Below are 19,592 nucleotides of genomic sequence, written 5' to 3'. Positions count from 1 at the left end.
CTACATTCTGAAACAAGATCAGTTGATCAACAGAATCACCTGACCGCCATGTTGAAGACGGAATTACTGCAAGATTACGCATGTTATGTTGTTGGGAACGAGCCAGCGATCAAATCTTCCACTGGCGCAAAGATGGCGCCCATAGAAGGGCCTCCTGACCCAGGTGGCACGAAAATCAACCTCTCTATGCTGATAGATTTCCTTCTACAGAAGACTTATCACGATCTGACTGTGCTATCGGAACTGTGAGTATTCAGGATGTTTTAAATAGCATCATAGGTTTATTTACGCGTCGAAAAACAGCCATCTGTATTGCACTCAGGAAGGAATTTAGATTTCCACCGGATGTCGTTGCGTGTAGCTATTTGCCGTTTAACTAATTTAATTTTCAACTGATATTTCAGTGGTTAGTGTCTCGTTATATTTGACTTGCTCTGAGTGAGGTCCCTCAGTCGACTTATTTTTGGAACAAACACCTTTACTGTGTACAAACTAAAGAATCTTTGAAACATTTCTGTGACCACATATTGCTTATATTCCCGAACTCCGTTCACATACTCTTACTCTTAACAATTCCACCATACTCTTTAATGTGGGTTTCTGCTCGAGTTATATTATGTCATCATAAAGAGAGGTGTTTCTTAACCGAAGACCCCAAAAAGATCGGCCTAAGACCCTCATCTACTGGACTTAAACGAAGACCCACATGGCTAAAACGAATTTAGCGGTCTATAACGGAGACTCCTGTGACTAAAACGATGACCCGCTGGACTTAAACCTCATGTTACATGCACTGAAAAAGCAGCACTGTATGTTAAACTGTTCCTTTTTCAATGTTTCTGTTGCATTAGGCCTTTCTTATTGTCCAGATGCATTTTGTTTTGTGATTTACAGTGTGATGCCTGTTCTATTTGGATTTTTTTCTCTAAGCATACATCTGTTTACAAATGTGTGGAACAAAAATTTACAGAATGAAAATCCCCATCTACCCAAAATCTTTCTAGCAAATAACTGATTGTCACTTACAGTGAGCTAATGGGCTGTGAGGTGAAGACTTGGTCTACTCATGTACAACACTAAAGAGAAAGCCACGAGCAGAACCTGAACTGCACTTGGCCCTAGGTTGGCCCGGTTAAAAATAAATGAATGAATGAATGAATGAATGAATGAATGAATGAATGAATGAATGAATGAATGAATGAATGAATGAATGAATGAATGAATGAATGAATGAATGAATGAATGAATGAATGAATGAATGAATGAATGCATGAATGAATGAATGAATGAATGAATGAATGAATGAATGAATGAATGAATGAATGAATGAATGAATGAATGAATGAATGAATGAATGAATGAATGAATGAATGAATGAATGAATGAATGAATGAATAAATAAATGAATAATTAAATATTAAATAAATAAATAGATAGATAAATAAATAAACAAATAAATAAATAAACAAATAAATAAATAAACAAATAAATAAATAAAATGGGGGAAGGGGTAGTGAGAATAACTTCTTGGCTGGTACATGGACATCTTAATTGTGTGGTTCCTTAAAATATCCATACCTCCACCATGGAGGGAATTGGAAATTGCAGAAGGGGTTGGGGTAAAGGGGTCAAAGACACAGGAAATTCCGGAGGAGAGAGGGGTTGTGTGGTTAATTTGGTTTCTAGATGCCATTACTTGTTACCAGTCTACATGGAGTCACCTTGTGGACTGAAAAGTACTGGTGACTAGCCTAGTTTGTTCTTGCATCGGTCTTCAAAGCTGTTGAGTGGCAGTCAATTTCTTTTGTGAAAATTTGGTTTCTTTATAAAGGTAGAAATGATGTTACAATTTCACACACTTGAGAATTTCTTATTCTGGCGAACTGGTGGTTGGCTAAAATTGACTGAAATTGACTGAATCGACTGAAATTGACTCATTTTTTATGTAAAATTGTACAGAGAGAGACACACAGGATTACGCGTCACTACAGCGCCGAGCTACAAACAGCCAAACAAACTCTCACAACTTCAAAAAATTCAATTGAATTTACTTACAGTGTCTTTCCTTGCCATTTAAAGGTGAATAGAGATAAACTTGCATTGATTAATCGTCTATGGAAGTGTAAAATGGGCAAAAGATTTACGATTACCGCTAATTCGTTCACAAAAATAGATCAACTCACGGATTCCACCTGCTGTGGTGGTCTGGATGAGAAAATTCCGCCCGCTCCAGGAACCAATCAGATTGCAGTATATGTTGAATTCCGCCCGCTCACGAGCTGAGAAAAAGATAATCAAATATATTAACCAACTTTCTTAAGATATTTTTACCATTTTTTTTCTTCAGTTTTGTCAATTCATGTTTTCTTTCAGTTTCAGAATTACAAATAGAAAATGATCACTTTCTTTTTACAGTTGCCCACAGAGGTACTGTAACTTGGCTTAATTTGAAAGTGTAAACTTTCTGAATTGTCTCATGTTTGCATCAGACTGAGCATATCATTAACACTTGTGCGCCATATGTTTGCATATTTATTGATAAATTGCAGTACAATTTTTTATGTATACTGTAAAAGGTAACTCCCTAATCCTTTCCTTTATAGATTACCAAGGAAATCTGATATAGAAAGGTTTGTACAGTGTAAGAATTTGCTACAAATTTGTTCTCATAGTAGATAAACCATTTTAATTGACTATTTTGACTGTCATTGCAATCGGTGAGCATATCAGGGGTGTTCAGTTGATGAGTGGAGTTATTATCTGATATCATTATTTTTTTTACAGTAAAAGGCTAATGAAATTCTTTTACTGCTCTTTTCTGTTCCTTCTAGAAAAATTGAAATTGTACAGTTTGCTAGTCGAACTCGCCAACAGTTTGTTCGTCTTCTGGCATTAGTGAAATGGGCAGCAAGTGCAGACCGAGTGGACAAATGCCAGGTTAGTTGACTCAAGTGTATGAGTTGGAACAGATAAAATTGAACTTACTTTTCTGCACATCAACCACCAACCAGAGCTGTTGTGCTTTTCAATGTTTTCATCTGCTTTTCAAACTCATTAATAATTCATCAAGTTTCTGCCTTACCTGTGGGAGAGGCTTCCTTGCCCGGATTGGTCTCATCAGCCACCTCCGGACACACCGTAGAAATTTATTAACAAACTAGATGTCTTTGGTCATCTTCGACTATGAAGGACGAACAACAACAGTTTTGATTGAGAAGATATATCAAACACTCAAGACAGTGTTTGACCACATTTCCAAACACCTCAAAGTTTGTCAAAAATACTCTGCAACGTGTCGTATTTTCAACTCTCTTCTAGGCGTTTGGAAATGTGGTCAAACACAGTCTTTCATGTTTGATATTTTACTTCTCAAACTGATTAATTATTCATCAAGTTTAAACAAGGGCAGTCATGACCATGATGGTGTTTGGATATCTGATCTTAATTAGCATAGATTTTTTCCTCTTTACTTTAAGTTGTGATTGAGAAGATATATCAAACAATCAATACAGTGTTTGATCACTTTTCTAAACTATATGTAAAACAACCCAAAGTTCTTCAAAAATACTCTGCTGTGTGCTATACATGTATTTTCAACTCTCTTCAAGGTGTTTGGAAATGTGGTCAAACATGGTCTATCATGTTTGATAATATTTATAACATTACTTGAAAGCCTTTCAAAACTCTAATATCATGGTAACTTTTAAAGTTAAATATTTTTTGCAGAGAATGTACTGTACAACCACATAGTAATTATTGTTTGTTGTTTGGTTACAGTAAAGTTCAGGGCTTGACACTAACTTTTTACACCACTTTCCACTTTAAAAAGTAGATTTCAAAGTTTACATTTTTTGTTTACTTTAAGGCCATCTCAACAATTTTGGACAAACAGTCTATGCTGTTTGTGGACACTGCAGATATGCTGGCTAGAATGTCCAGAGAAACTCTTGTAAAGGCAAGGTGGGTGAATTAAATGACTTCTCTTTATGGAGTAGCCTGCCTTAAGGTTCAATGTAATAGTTTACAGACTTATAGAGTCAAACTGAGAATACTGCCATGCAGTTCGGATAGCTAATGAAATGTAAATTAAAGCAAACCAAAACTTAAAGTAATGGACAAACCAACAGTATTTTTGACAAATATATAACAATGTGTAAATTACTAACAGTATAAATAGTAAGTAAGATTTTATTCCTTTGTACATGTATACATGTGTACTTGTACATTTATGTACATATTGTTTACTGACAGTATGTGAACTCAAAGAGGAGAATTTCATCACTCATTATTACAAAAGTACATGAACATCATTACTTGTTCTCTTTGCTGGTTACTTACAATGTATGTTCAATTGCATTAGACACTATAGAACCAAGGCACATACATTGTAAATTTACTGTACTGTATCTTGTAGTACGTGAGTCTTACTGGTGATGCACAAGACTCATCTCGCGATATGAGAGTCTTGTCTAGTGAGTCTCCTCTTATCATAAGAGAGAGTGGTAACTGTCTTTTGAGTGGCAGAGTTTCCCTTGTTTTCTACAATCATTTTATCACTTTCTTTATTTAACGGTTGTTGTTCATTTTTTTAAAATCTGATGCTTTCCTTTCTGTCTTGCTTGTTTCTGATTTCAATGCAGAATCCTTGGGGCTAGGTGATATTGAAATAGACAGTACAATGTTGTTAATTAAAAAGATCTCAACGTTCACCTATGTTTTACAGATTACCGACCTTTTGTCTGCCGGCTGCTGTTGATGTCCTTACTGGTGGAACCTACCCCAGACTCCCAACATGCATTAGGGTAACAAGCACATCTAGAAATGATAAACTGTAAATTAATTATAAATTGTAATTTTGCCTTTTAAAGCCTTACATGTATAGCCCATTTTCATGCTACTTATCTTCTTCTTTTTTTCAAAACAAGTCTCAGTGTTTTTTTTTTTTTTCTCACATTGAGTTTTATTTGCATGAAAGTGAGTTTGCTGGTAAAGTGCAAGTTTAATATTATTGTCCACATGAATGATTTTGCACAGGCTTGTCTTGTCACAGAGGTACATGTAAAACACCACTTGGAATTGACCTCTGCTGTTGATTGGAATTTGCCTATCAATACTGACATATTAAATTTTCAGGAATTTTTAATTTTCTTCTTTCCTCTAATTTTGATTCATATAGGACAAGATTGTTCCTCCAGACCCTATAACTGCTGTGGAAAAGACGAAAACACTACAGAGACTAAATCAGGTCATTCAACACAGATTGGTGACTTCTGAACTTCCTCCTGAGATGGGAGACATGGCTATTGGTAAGAGAATTGACTGTTACCTGAACTCAACATGTACAGTCAAATATTTTGCTGTACTTACTTTACTGAACTTGAAATGTTATCTCATGAAGTGCCTTTTTAAGTTGATCATTGCATACAATGTGTGACTGAGACAGTATCTTTTCTTAAAGCTGATGGAAGAGTCAAGTTCAGAGTTGAACATGAATTTGAGGTAAACGCTGTTGTACAACTGTATTGTGTTGTATTTATTCAATCTTTATCTCTGTCTTGAAATCAATAGGCAAGGACATTCAAGCAGTCAGTAATTCAACAGTCAGTCAGTCAGTTGGTTGGTCAGTTGGATAATCAGTCAGTCAGTCAGTCAGTCAGTCAGTCAGTCGGTCGGTCAGTCGGTCGGTCGGTCAGTCAGTCAGTCAGTCAGTCCTGCAGTAAGTCAGTCAGTCAGTCAGTCAGTCAAATGGTCAGTCAGATAATCAGACAGTCACTCAATAAGTTATTCAATCAATCAATCAGTCAATCAATCAATCTGTCAATCAATCAATCAATTAATCAACCAATCAATCAGTTAATCAATCAGATATCAAGAACTTCTTCACTGCATTATGGACTCTTGTTTTCCTTCTAAAACTTGTACAGGTGATGTTGACTCTCATGGGCGATGAAGCTTCCATTCCATGGAGGGTTTTATCCATTGACTTCTTGGTTCAGGATATGGAAAGTGGAGGTACATGCACATTTGCTGATAAATTGCAAAGCAATAACTTGGTTATTTTGTTATTTTCTCTTTATTTTTAAGCAGGAAGAAACAGGTAAATGTTAAGTAAATTATATTTAGAGAGAAACCAATTATATTAACTTTACCTGGTTTCATGATGGAATACAATTTGGAAGTGTTGCTTTCAGGAGGTAGGAAAACCAGAGAGTCTAATGTAGAGAAACACCCTTGGACCAAGGCAACTAAACACCAACAAGACTCTTAAGCCACATTTGGTACATGTACCAGGCTGGAATTAAACCTGGGCCACATTGGTGAGAGACTAGCACTCTCGTCACTCTGCCATTGTTGCTCTAACCCCAAGGTCATGTCTGCCTTTAGTCAGATTTTTTATGTACATGTACATGTAACCATGTACATATCTGAGGTCCATTTTCACTCTAATGTCTCCAACAAAATGCTTACTTGTAACCTTTGAATGCTGTTTCAATTGATACATGATGTCAGTTTCTTCAAGTTTTTGTAAGAACAGTTTTTGACAATAATTATTATACAGTTTAACCCTCAGACGTACAAGGAGCGGGGAACCCCCCCATAAGGTTTATTCAAAGTTTTGAAAAGACAATTTATTCTAAGGGGCTGAAACTTTCAGTAGCTGTTTCTTCATTCTCTGTGGAAATTTTGACATGTCTATTGTGTGTCCATCATTTTTGACTTTGCCAGCCATCAAATTCCATGTAGGTCTGACCAAAAATAAGCTTTTTCTTGAGGTAATTCTTCCAGTTTTCCTCATGAAATAAGAGAGATTCATGAATTTGTACATTTCATAAGCATTCTTGATTTTTTTAAAAAAATAATGAAATCAAAGATGGCAGATCCAAGGTGGCAGGTCAAATGATGTCATTTGATGTCATATGACGTCATTACCAACAAAAATGATATCAACTTGTAGAGCAAGCTCAGAGCTATTTAATCAACGTAAATTTATTTTGCTCTGCCTTAACAGAACAAAAACCAAGAGGGGGTGGGGAGAATGAGTTAGCTTGAGTTAGCTTGAAAGTGATAGCATTATTTTTTATGTTTTAACTAAACTGTAATAAACTGGTGGTTTTTTTGTTAACAGATGGGAAGTCACTTGTCCATGCCCTTCAGGTAAGGTGGCAGTTAACTTGCACAAGTAATAATAATTGAATTAGTTAATTTTACCTGTACCGGTACTCTGAATCTTTATCAGCTGAAATTTTATAACCTAATGTATGGTATGTCATAAACCTGTCTGTACAATCAAATACATTACGTTTTCACTACAGGTCCAATACATTCATCAACTTGTGCAATCACGACTGTTTGCTGAAGAGAGTCCACTGGTTGATTTGTACAAGTGTTTGCGTATCCTTTGTTTTGTTGTTGCCACATTTCTTACATTGTGTATAAACAAATTGAAAGTTATTTAAAGAAAAGGCTTCATGAACTTAGAACCATCTATAGTTTTGTTTTTGTTTTCTTTTCTCTCAACTTTTCTGTCATTGATTATGAAGTTGAATAAAACATGGGAATTCCTGAGTTCTGGACTTGCCAGCTCTTTCAGGTAAAGGGCAGTGCAGTTATGAGACTACATGTATTTGTTGTTATTGTTGGTGTGGTTTTTGTTTTCATAACTTGCAGTTATGTAGTGTCATATATGCAATATTACTGTAAGTCTTACAAGAAGTTGTGTATCAAGTATAGATGGTTTTCACTAACACGCAATGAAAAAATAAATCAAAAACTATTCAGTCAATTAAGTCAAGAAAATGTAATGTTATAGGAGGTCTAAAGCTAAAGAAGACATTTCTCCACGTTTTAGGTCTCTGTGTTTGCCCAAACTTCAGATATTCGTCAAAATGCTTTGTGCAAATTTACAGAGCCCAGTATGGAGCTGCCATGTTGGTGGAGCTCTGTTCTCCAGCAACATGGCGGCCGGAAAATAGTGGAAACATCTGGAACTTACTTTGGCTATCTAGGTGACTGATTATCTGAACTGAACCAACAAACCTTTACACAAGCACTTTTCCTAACACTTTAACTCCTTAAAAAGACTAAAAATCACTATACAAGTGTATATTTTTACACAAACGCGATTGGAGCGGTATGTCATGCACCACCATAACTCAGAACTTCGAACTGCCCTTGTAGCAAGCAGGACGAGTGTAACTGGGACTAACTAAAAAGACGAGAGTAACTGGGACTAGCCTAAGTGATTATTATGGGATTAAGAAAAAGGATCCCACGAGGAAAAACAAGATAGTAAGAAACGACAGTCCAGGAGAACCGTTTTGTTAATGTAGTTTAGTAGTTGTTTTTGCATGATTAAAGTAGTGTGCAACACCCTGGTTTCCAGACTAAGCATGCTATTGAGCTGGAAAGTTGTACACAGATATAAAAATTAATTTAGATCCTCTCATGCCTCATGAGGATAAAAACTTTAGTGGCTCTTTAGTTTTGGATTTTGGAATTTGATGACATCAAATGACAATGATGTATATAACATTTCTTGAAGTTTTTGCCATGGATATCTTTTTTTATTTAGACACAACTACAGTGTCTGTAGACGTCTACATACAATATTAATGTGCACTGTACGTGGTACATTCATATATGAACAGTACAATCGTTATAATAACTAAGGTTTAATGAACAGGTTCTTTGGTTGTCCATTTTGGGGAATAAGAAGAGACATTTTGGGGAAATTTAGGCCACTTGCAGTAATCTCTTGGTACATTACGTACATTCTTGTCTTTTGCTAAGAATCACTCTCAATTTTCTTTCTTTGTGCAATCCCTTAACAACATTTGTAGATTCATTTTGCCTTTCTCTTCAGTTGCAAGTTCTTCACTTTCAGGTCAGTTGCATCAGTTGCTCTTGTGATGTTGCAACTTAAGGGTGATGTAATGTAACATACTGGTGGTAACTTTTCCTGGAGATTAGTTGAATGTGCAATATCATTGTATGTGCAAATCAAGTTCTTTTTGTTGTCCAGTATTGTTGCTAGAAAGTAACTTGCCATTACTGTAATTATAAATGACAGCGTCATCTGCATCTATCATCAAAATATGAATTTATTATTTTGGTACTTTTAATCGCTGCATGTTGAAACACTATACAACATTTCAGGCTAAACAACTGATAACTGAACGATGGGGAGACAATGTTCGAGTTGAAGAGTATGCTGTTGGGAAGAAGCTTGTTATTTCATATTGGAGGTGATGATAATTATATGTCAGTGAGCGTATGAACCCAAATGATTCTGCATGTGCTTGCAATTTGATGTTTTCCCTTGTTTCATATATACATTATTTAGTATATTTAAATTATTACGGCACATTAGGAGAAGGAAAGGTAAAATTGAAACCCAACATACATGTACATGTATGCATAACTATAATTTGATTGAAACATTTTGCATTAAACACAGCATCTGCACTTCTGTAGAGGGGCATGGTGCGAATTGAACCCAAATTTTCAACAGGTGGCTTACACTGTCCATTATAAAAAAAAAAACACACTGTCAATATTTAATGGATCTGCAGTATAATTATAATTATCCATTCTTTATTCATTATCCATTCTCAGAAAACTGGGGCAAAGAGGGTAAGCAAGAGCAGGTTAAAGAAAAAGGAGGGGCCTCCCTCTCATTTCCTTAATTTTCCTCTTAAAGGATTATTATTAATAATAATTATTATTATTATAATTCCTCAGACATTCTGCAATGCTACCTCATAGTTATTATCAGCAGGTGTTGAGAAACGTCTGAGGGTTACAATTTTTCTTTTGTCAATTTTTTTCTTTCTCTTCTTTTCTTTTTCCTTCTTCTTTTTCTTTTCTTGATGGTCTGTTTTACTAACTGGTACATTATATTCAGCGTCTTTCTGTGTGCATGATTTGTGGTTTATTTTGTTCAGCAAGTACACTGTAATTTACTTATGAGCCTAGGATTTACACATGCATGAACACATACTATTTGCTAATATTCTCATTGTTTCTTTGATTAACAGAACAAGGAGTACTGTACAACAGGGACAGCAAACAGGCAAGACTCACTGTTGCTCAACTTTTAAATTATGTAATATTATTTCTAAGTGGACTACAAGTAGTGCCTCTTTCACATAGTCCATTAAGCTTGGCCATAAAATAAACTGCAAGGAAAAAGGTTCCCCCTTGACCCTGAGATTTTGTGCATCCATGTTATTGTTTTCTTGTGGTTTTCTTTTGCGCCATGCACAACAGACTAAGAGAAAGAGGGGCTACTCAAAGTCTTATTACTTAGTAATAATGAAAGATAATTAAAGATATGTAAAATTGTTTTTGTTTTGCTTTTTTGTTTGTTTTTTTCTCATTGTTTAACTGTTTTCTTTATAACCTAGTGTGTGGGTAATAAGGTACAAACTAACTCTAAACTGTTTTCATTTTGCCACAGCTCATAAAATAACAATCTGTGGAGATGCCACCGAGAATCCAACCTACCTTTGTGTTCAACACTCTCCACCCCTCCCTTACGAGTGCACTGTAGAGAGCATCTCTAAAGTAACTGTAAGTAAAAGCACAACCTATATTGAATTACAAGATCTGACCTAGGTCTGTGCTATATGATGGTTTTATTTCACAATAAGGTGGAGAAAGACATGATGGGAAAAAACATTATTTATGGACCTGTTTACAGGAAGGTGTGCTGCTTAATGCTCAATGTCTCAACTGGATTTGAGAAAATATCACTGAATTCAGGCTTTAAGCTCTGGCTCAGGTCACAGTATTGTGTTATTAGGTAAAGCATAAAGTCTTCATCGGCCAGAGTGACCCATCCTGTCAAAGCCTAATATACTGCTTGCCTCAGCATTAAGGAAGTATAGACCTGTTAGCTCTTTACTCCTCCCTGGATGGGATTCTAGTAAATCACGATATTTAAACGCCAGCATTAAATTCATCAGTTCCCATGAATACGCCTGGGTGGAGAGAGACACTGTGAGAGTGAAGTGTCTTGCCGGAGAACACAACACAATGACCCCGGCCAGGGCTCGAACCTGGACTACTTCATCAGAAGTGCAGCAAGCTGATCATAGATCAGTGCAAGAGATGTGTTAGACTTGTTAGAAGTCTACATCTTAGCGTGGATTGAGAATGACAACCAGAGTGAATGAAAACAGACTTTCAGAAAGTCTAGAGACTAGCAAATCTTCACTGTGGCATTCTCTGTAACTGTGTATTCAAAATGTGAAGGGAAAAGGGGGAAAAATGACTGTTATCTGCCTTTTTATTTTCAATTGAGAAAAAAACAACTACAACAACAGCAACAATGGCAATAACAACAAAAATTCTGAGATTAATTTTAGTGAGCTTTATTTGTGCATTTTTTAAATCTCATTTGTGTGCTGTTTCTCTTGACCAGCCTGGTGATCTCTACATTGAGAAGCTTCTTACACACACCATAAAGGCTCAGTCTAACATCAAGCTAAAGGTACGGGAAAACAAAGCAAGGGGAAAGAAAATGTGCTTTAAAATACGGTTACCTTTTTTTCTTCATTTGATTGCCTATTTTCCCCCACTAAGAACCCTTCATCTTTGCCACCCTCTCATATATACAAGTCATGTCATGATAATTCGGTGGCCCCACTGGTGGTCATATTACTTAAAATTAGTGCCATTAACTCCACTAATTATCTAAAACTGATTAAAAGTAGCAAGTTAGATTAACATATTCATAAATAATAGAAATTTAACAGGGCTTCAAATAATTTCCCGGCTGGCGCCGGTCAAATTGTGCGGTCAAACCTATTTTTTGCTCGGCCATATCCCATTTTTGGCCGGACAAACATCGATTACGTCTTATCGCTATAAAAGTGCCCCCTCCCCTCTTCACATGATGTTGAAATATGAAACAAGTAAATTTTCAAAGCATTTATTGTACATGAGGATCGATCTCAATGCAGGAAAAGTGGAACGCATGGTACAGCAAAATCAGTAATCACTTTTGTGCAAAAATTTGCAACGATAGCCGGAAATTTTATGACTATTACGAATCATTTATTAAAAGTTCTTTGTCTGGTTTGTTAAATATCCGCCTTCTTCCCCTCCTTTTTCACAAACGCCAATAATATTGAACCTTTAAATATTTAAAACTTGAAACTCTGCATTTTTTTCTTACCAGCGTAAACGACCGGACAAATAGTCCGGCCATCTAAGGATTTGACCGGACAAAGCCTATTTTTGACCGGACATTATCCGTTGAACGGCCGCTATTTGAAGCCCTGTTTAAATAGAAATATTGGTACAAGAAACTAAAAACCTATAGTCCTAAACCAACATGTAGTAGATGAATTACTGCTCTAACATCATTCTAGATACTGCTCTTAGAACTTTTTATTAATAAATATTCTTTGGTTTACAAAGATGGGCTTTTGTTATTATCACTGGAATTATTATTTAATTCTTCTGCCAGTTTCATTGGTCACTTTCTTCTGGAGACTAAGATCATATTGTTATACATATATTAACAGGGTTATCAATAGAAAAAATGCTTTATATACCCTGCAGGATCTTTAAATATGTCTGCAATGAATTTGTTGTTTTTATTAAAGGAATTGTCGCAGATTTTAACTCAGGACTCATCCTTGAAGTCAAAAGGTATTTTCTACAGCTAATTTGTCTTGTAGATTTCTTGAATGTCCATAAAGGTAATGAAAGTGAGATCTTGCATAGAATGTTTATCACACCGTCTGCTAGTCACTAAAACGTTTTCCCGTTATTTTAACTTTCTATGCGTGTAATATTTCAGTGACAATGGATGACTTTTGTCCAAGTCTCGCCATTCAAGTATCACGCAACCCCACCCCTGCAGAGATCATAATAATCACAGTTGGCAAAAGGAATGGCATTTTCCAGGTGTCCTTGGGCAATGGTGATGGTGCGTTCAGAGTTTTTGGTACTTTTATCTTTTTCCTGTAAATGTTCAAGTTCTGGAGGCGTGGTCTCATAGTTACTGCGCGATTCTGGATCAAGCGGTCCGGATTCCTTCCGTGGCTGGGGACATTGTGTTGTGTTCTTGGGCAAGACACTTAACTCTCACAGTGCCTCTCTCCACTCAGGTGTACAGATGGGTATCGGCAAATTTAATGCTGGGGAGTAACCTTGTGATGGACCTGATGGGCCACTTGGCTCATACACAGACTTAACCTACCTACATGTCTAAGTTCTAGATTTTTATGACTGATATTATTGTTACAAAATGAAAGCTGCGTTGTGCATATAGCGATATCTACCTTGGTATTCAAATGATGGGGTGTTATCTTTCTTCGCAGAAAATACGGTTTGTTCAGAGCTGGAAAACACACTGAACTCCAACCTGGATCAGTTTCTTACTCTGTTAAGAGATGCAAGGTATGACATGCACATGTACCTTTTAGTTTAAAATTTCTCCAAGTGCGCTAATTAAGAAACCACCCTGTGCGTCTTTTTTCGACTCAAAAAGACGGCCAAAGATTGAATCAAAGTTGTAGCAATTTTAAGTTTCCAACCTTGCAGTGGTTTTATTAATGTTTCAGCAAGAGAGCAACTGGTTTTCACAGGCGGGCAAAACCATTTGAACTGAACTTCTTTGTAAGAAAGACTTTCCACTAGGTGGTTAAACCACGCAGGCAAAATCATCTTCACTTACCTTGAGCAGTGCTGCTTGCTTCCTTTTCTGTGTCTGAACAGGTGTCAGTTGTGTGTAAAGAGATATCTGAAGTCTACTGTTCAACTACCTGTGATAGCCTCGCTGTCTTTACCAGTTGTCAACTTGGCCGATCACAAGTTATCCCAGCTCAGTAAACACAGATTGTTCATCCAGTTCCGACGCCATCCATCATACTGTTTGGTCAGTATTCACAAGTTGGTTATTTACGGGGCTGGTGTGTCCTGTTTCCACGAGTCACAAAAGCTTTAATTTTAAACAGTAAAGCTTACATTAATAGTTTGTTAAGTAATATATCAAACGCGAAAGACCGTGTTTGACCACATTTCCAAACACCGAGAAGAGAGTTGAAAATACGACGCGCAGCGGAGTATTTTTGACGATCTTCGAGGTGTTTGGAAATGTGGTCAAACACTGTCTTGAGTGTTTGATATATCTTCTCAATCAAAACGAAAACTAAGGAGAAAACGGAGAAATAAAATCGTAAAAATCTATGCTAATTAAGATCAGATATCCAAACACCATCACGGTCATGATTTCCTTTATTCAAACTTGATGAATTGTTAATGAGTTTGTTAAAAGTGATTCAAGCACAAGATTCCGGAGTATTATTTTGAATTAAACACAATTTCGTGAACTGATCACAAATCCATTCATTTTGGAGCCATTTTGTAAAAAAAAAAAAAAATAATAATAATAAAATAATGAAATTGACGTATCTACTTTACTTTCATTTTCGTTTTTCGAAAAACAAAATCAGACACTGCTTTTCACTTTTGGATGAAATTTCATAGTTATGTTTCAATTTTCAAAAGCAGTGTGAACAGAATGAACAGAATAGTGGTCGTTTCCAGACTACTGCATACAGAGATTTCAGAACACTTGAGTAGATTCGTAAACTGAACTTACATGTAAGTCTCTAGGTTTTTTTTTTTTTTTTTTTTTTTTTTTACGTTAAAAGGGCGTTTTGTTTTGCTCAGCAAATGCTTGTCAGCGAATTTTGAGTATTGGTTTTCTTTCCAAAGCCGAAATTGAAACTTGGCGTTTTCCCTAGAATAAGGAGTGACCCAGAAGTATATATATGGGTTAGTGACCAAGCGTAAGGTCAAGATAGGCGGGTATTTGCCAACCTCTTGTGTACGTGTTTATTGGCCGAGACGGAGTCGTGGTCCATAAACACGCAAAATATAGTTGATACGAATTGTGAGCGTCTCTGTGAAGTTCGAAGACATATAATAAATTATCGTGTTTCATTTTGACTGTACCCTAGGTGGTTGAAGTGCTGTGTAATAATGACTCCGAAGAGGTTACCACCAAGTTTCACCTCTTGAAAGTCAAACCCTCATTTGGAGATGACACAAGTGAAGCAACCACATCAAGTGACTCGGCCAGTGGAGACCAGAAACCCAAACGGGTTGAGGTGAAGAAGGAAGGTCGACAGAGCCAAGGCCGTGCAAGGCAGAGCTGTGATGGAGCTCGGAACGCCGCGCGTGAAACCAATCAGAAAAGGCGAGCTTTTTTCTTGACGGCTGGTCATATTGTGACCTTGGATCCTCAGAAGATGACTGATTTTGCTGGGACACCGATTGAAGGTAACTTGTATAAAAATGGTTTACAAAGGCGTGCCTCTCAAAGGCGTGCCTCTCAAATAGAAGGAACAAATAGTTTAATTCAACATAACATCACTTTTTCAGTTGAGAATCCCAACTGTTAGCAGGCTGAATACATTGAAAGGCATTGTGTACCAAGTGACTTGTAGGACATGTTCTTTCACGTATGTCGGGGAAAGCAGAAGAAAATGGAAATCTCGGGGGGCCGAACACAAGCCCGGAACCAATGGAAATGTCAATTCCGCAATTAAACAGCATGCGGAAACCGGCCACGATATACATCCTAGTTACGCCAACATTCTTGAAACAGGTGTGAGCGGCAAGAACAAAAGACTGTTTCTGGAATCCTTACACTCTTTCTTAGACAAAAACTCCGTAAATGAAAGAGCACCCTTCCCAAGGGTTTACGCGCCACTGGTTGCCTCCCTAGGGGGTAACGAACAATAACGTCCCAGCTTATTAAAATTCTGTGAATCGCGCGAAATCATCATTCTCTGAAGAAGACCGCAGAAGGCGGTCGAAAATTTAGAGACAATTTTACTTTTTTAGATCTGTTTTAAACGTTTTTTAAAGAAATAAATTACAATGTTAACAAAATTGTAAGAATTTCGAAGCCATGTTTGTTTTTTTGTAATCCTTGTTCGCGCGCTTGGTAAGATGATAGCACAGTTCATTTGCACTCTTTGCATTTGTCAAGCAGGTTTTCCAACTTCCAGAGAAGAAGGGACGCAAAGGAAACGAAAGGTAAGCACAGATCCTACAGGCAGATTGTGCCTGTTGTAGCTTCAAAATACAGTTTTTCTTGTTGCTTTGTGGTATTTAAGTGAAATGACTCTTTTATTACGTTAATAAAAGTAAGATTTTTTTTCCTTTTGTTGGCTGAAAGACTTCGGTGATAAAATTCCGTTTACATTTCATTGTATTTTGCTGCGGATTGGTTTGAAGATAAAGGCTTCTTTTGGTCAATTAAATTACGGTGGTTTTTTGACACCTTTCAATCGAAGCCGTGAGATGTGCAAAACTACATTTACATATTCTAACTGTAAGACTTTGAAAATCAAATTCGTTGGATTCTAGTAGATCCAAATGTCTCTTTCACCTGTTGAAAATAAATAGGGTGTCAATTGACATCACTTTGCTGTTGTTTTTGAAGGTCGAGGCTCCAGACGAAGATTACCAGAGTAACAAGAGACAGAAGACACTAAATGACGTTTTAAATGAAGGAAGAAATAACTCCTCTTACCACCCTACCATGGGGCATGTTGTCGCTATTTGTCACGCAAGAATACCTTTCATTCAGATCCGCGAAGAGGTAAATACGCAATGATGTAAGGCGCTCTGATACGATGTCATCTTTCACGAAACCTGTCCTACAACGTTAAAACAAAACCTGAGCAAGTTGTTGCAACGGTTTTAGAAAGAACAAATTACCGCTAGAATTCCGTAAGTGTTTTTTTAATTGACTATCCCCGCCTCTTTCCTCCATTTTCGTCCAACTTGGTAATAAAAAGAAAACAAGCGGTTCCGATGGGAAAGTGCGAAGTTATCAAGATTCAGTTAACTGCAGCAATAAGGCTAATATTAACAAATAGGTGAACAATGAGAAGACCATATTCATAAGAGTAGTGAAATTTGATGCACGCGTTTTCAATAAGAAACTTCGCTTACTTGAAGTACTACGCTCAATATTCTTTCGGACTTCGCACGAAAAAGGTCGTTAAATCTTTTGTTTGGTTGTTTGTTAGCTGAGTCGACACAGGATCATCTACCAAGATCTCACTTCAGAGGCTGGAGTGGGCCTTGCCGTTAGACTGTCCAACCTACCCCTTCCGAAGGACTGTGACCCTGCCTTAGTGTCCTCCCTTCAGCCAAGCGTCCTCGACTGTGTGTTGCGACTCCCTGATGAGTCACAACGCACCTGTCTACTGGAAATGATCATGGATAACTGCCCACTGGAGGGAGTGTCCGCCAAAGAGAAGGGCCCCACCCGGCATGTGTTCTTTGAGTATAGGATTCAGGAGGGGGAGAGGACCAGTGTTGTTGGCGACAAGGGAGGGGATGGTGAAAGTGACTGGGCGGAATCGGTGGTGACGAAAATGTTGAATGACTGGTGTAGCGTGTGCAAGCTCTATCGGCATGCTGTGGAACTAGATGCTTATCTCAAAGGTAAGTCGCCATTAGCTTATTCTTTTCACTTGGATCCTCGTCCGCTCGTTCGCTCGTTCGTACCTTTTTAGTTTCCTCGTTTGCTTGTTCGCTCGTTCGCTTCTTCGTTTTAGTTCGCTCGTTCGTTCGCTCGTTTCATATGTTTATGTGCAATACAGTGAGTCAGTTTGTGAATAATACATGAATGACTTATTTTCTTTGTTGTGTCTCTATCAGACACACAAAGCCATTTTCGTCACATGTGTCGTGTTTATTCTTACAACTACAAACAGCTGACACTGCAGTACGACCCCGATAAACAAAGCTTGGTAAGTAATGCGTGCTGAAATGATAATACTCTGAAAACTTCTCTTAGTCCCTTACAGTACATGCAATGCTATTGTAGCTTAATTCGAGAAAGGAAGTCAACTGTTAAAATCTGGGTAAAATATTTAATTGGTTGTTGATCGGTTTTGAATTTTTCTGCTCTGGTTTGAACTAGTCAGAGATACAGTGTCGTTCCGAGGCTCCTGAAGAGACACTGCATGAATCTTTGTTCAGTTTCGTCGTTACCACTGAACTTTTCTGTTGGGAATTGCAGACATTTGACGAAGAGAGGAAGGATTGAGCGCGAGAATGACACATAACTTTATGTTCACCATTCTTCAAACTGTAGAAGCGGCACAGTCGACACTAAAGGGGCAGATCTGAGTGTCCTTATTACAAAGGAGGCCGTACTACAGTCAAACCTCACCTTACGGACACTGCCGCAATACATACATCTCTATAGCGAAACCAGGAATCATAAAATCTCTTCCTCTGTAATAGGTCACCTCTATAATAAGGACACTGAGGTCTGCCTCTTTAGTTTCCGTATTAAAGACGCTCGACTGTAAAAAAGAAGAAATTACTGCAAAGCTCAGTGTTTCTTAAGCAAGGATTTGTTCCCACAACTTGTGGCTGCCATATAATGTGGCATTATGCGTAGACGCTGTGACATCTCGTATAAACGTTTGAGGGGCTTATTTCATTCCGCCTTGGAGAGACGTCAGGCCCGGCGTTTAATGGAGAAAATAAGGTATTTCCAAAGTAGATTGTCATTTCTAACCCATGCGTTAATTTTTCGTTTTACTTTAAAGGTTACTTTTGAATGGTCTGTGGAGCAGTCGCAGTTCGTTTTAACATTTGGTTATTGTGGCTCGAACCTGAGTGCAAATCCTCAGTGCCTCACGTCCAGACTTCTTCAAGAAGAGTTTAACAATCACCAGAATCTTCCATACACTGTACAGGTACTGCCACAGTTTCAACTGATCTTTCAGAAGCTGTCTCGATTCACTTTATAATAATAGTAACAAGCGCTAGTCTTAAGCTTGTGTTTATTCAACGGACTGTTTTATAGTGGGCTACAAGCAGAAACATGCACATCCAAAGCGAAACTGCCTGGTTTTTATTTAGAAGGAATTTTGCGCACAAGATAACTGCATAATGCCTTCTCATTAGAAATACGCCAAACTTAACGATTTTTTTTTGTAAAAAAACAAAAACAACGACAAAAAAAACAACAACAAACAAACAAAGCAAAACAAAACAAACAAACGAAAGAAAGAAAGAAAGCAACCATCAAGCAAACAGAGACACACTCTAAAAAAATGGTATGCAGCCGTCAAATAAATGAAATAATAAAATTTATCTTTCCGGGCGTTGGTCGCTCCCGGATTCACGATCTAGCCCACGACTTTGACCACTAGCTGCCGTTTACAACACCGTAATCCCTGAGTTAGCCAGCTGGTTAACCATCTGGTAAGCCTAAAAGTCAGCTGGAATTACACTTTTTGGATGGACGCTATGTTGGCGAAGGTAATCAACTTGAAAGGTTTTATTTTGTTTCATGTTTTGTTTTTCTTCTCCAGATCCTCCACGAAACGTTCCGACCTCTGTCCGCCATAGCAAAGCTCAGTACTAAACCCATTCTTGGTATTCACATCCACGTAAGTACAAGAAGAATAATGACGACTAAATTTGGTATAGAGATGCTCAAAGATTCGTGAAGTCTGTGTTGGAACCCCGTCCCAGATCAGTCTAGCACTTTTGTCCGTCTGCCGTAGCATGAAGCAACGGGCAGTATTTCT

The 19,592-nt window shown here is 37.5% G+C and overlaps 1 protein-coding gene across 2 annotated transcripts in view; it reads left to right on the top strand.

The window, feature by feature from the left end:
- The first annotated feature begins 48 nt into the window (after positions 1–48).
- The window catches only part of LOC145493866 (mediator of RNA polymerase II transcription subunit 14-like), a 32,878-nt gene continuing 13,334 nt past the window's right edge, over positions 49–19,592 (top strand). For both annotated transcript variants that reach the window (XM_081473341.1, XM_081473342.1), the window contains exons 1-26: positions 49–245; positions 2,604–2,630; positions 2,832–2,937; positions 3,866–3,960; positions 4,724–4,802; positions 5,177–5,306; positions 5,459–5,499; positions 5,925–6,012; positions 7,127–7,155; positions 7,314–7,392; positions 8,841–8,884; positions 9,157–9,245; positions 10,038–10,072; positions 10,460–10,572; positions 11,426–11,494; positions 12,615–12,660; positions 12,812–12,940; positions 13,335–13,413; positions 13,732–13,891; positions 14,979–15,300; positions 16,019–16,062; positions 16,472–16,630; positions 17,064–17,484; positions 17,701–17,792; positions 18,603–18,752; positions 19,374–19,451. In XM_081473341.1, the coding sequence (XP_081329467.1) occupies positions 49–245; positions 2,604–2,630; positions 2,832–2,937; positions 3,866–3,960; positions 4,724–4,802; positions 5,177–5,306; positions 5,459–5,499; positions 5,925–6,012; positions 7,127–7,155; positions 7,314–7,392; positions 8,841–8,884; positions 9,157–9,245; positions 10,038–10,072; positions 10,460–10,572; positions 11,426–11,494; positions 12,615–12,660; positions 12,812–12,940; positions 13,335–13,413; positions 13,732–13,891; positions 14,979–15,300; positions 16,019–16,062; positions 16,472–16,630; positions 17,064–17,484; positions 17,701–17,792; positions 18,603–18,752; positions 19,374–19,451 (2,901 nt within the window). The remainder of the gene's footprint in view (positions 246–2,603; positions 2,631–2,831; positions 2,938–3,865; positions 3,961–4,723; positions 4,803–5,176; positions 5,307–5,458; positions 5,500–5,924; positions 6,013–7,126; positions 7,156–7,313; positions 7,393–8,840; positions 8,885–9,156; positions 9,246–10,037; positions 10,073–10,459; positions 10,573–11,425; positions 11,495–12,614; positions 12,661–12,811; positions 12,941–13,334; positions 13,414–13,731; positions 13,892–14,978; positions 15,301–16,018; positions 16,063–16,471; positions 16,631–17,063; positions 17,485–17,700; positions 17,793–18,602; positions 18,753–19,373; positions 19,452–19,592) is intronic.

Source organism: Orbicella franksi, chromosome 7 (assembly GCF_964199315.1).
Source record: "Orbicella franksi chromosome 7, jaOrbFran1.1, whole genome shotgun sequence".
Classification (NCBI taxonomy): domain Eukaryota; kingdom Metazoa; phylum Cnidaria; class Anthozoa; order Scleractinia; family Merulinidae; genus Orbicella; species Orbicella franksi.
Note: the sequence above shows the minus strand (reverse complement) of the source record. Positions and strands in the feature narration are given on the sequence as shown.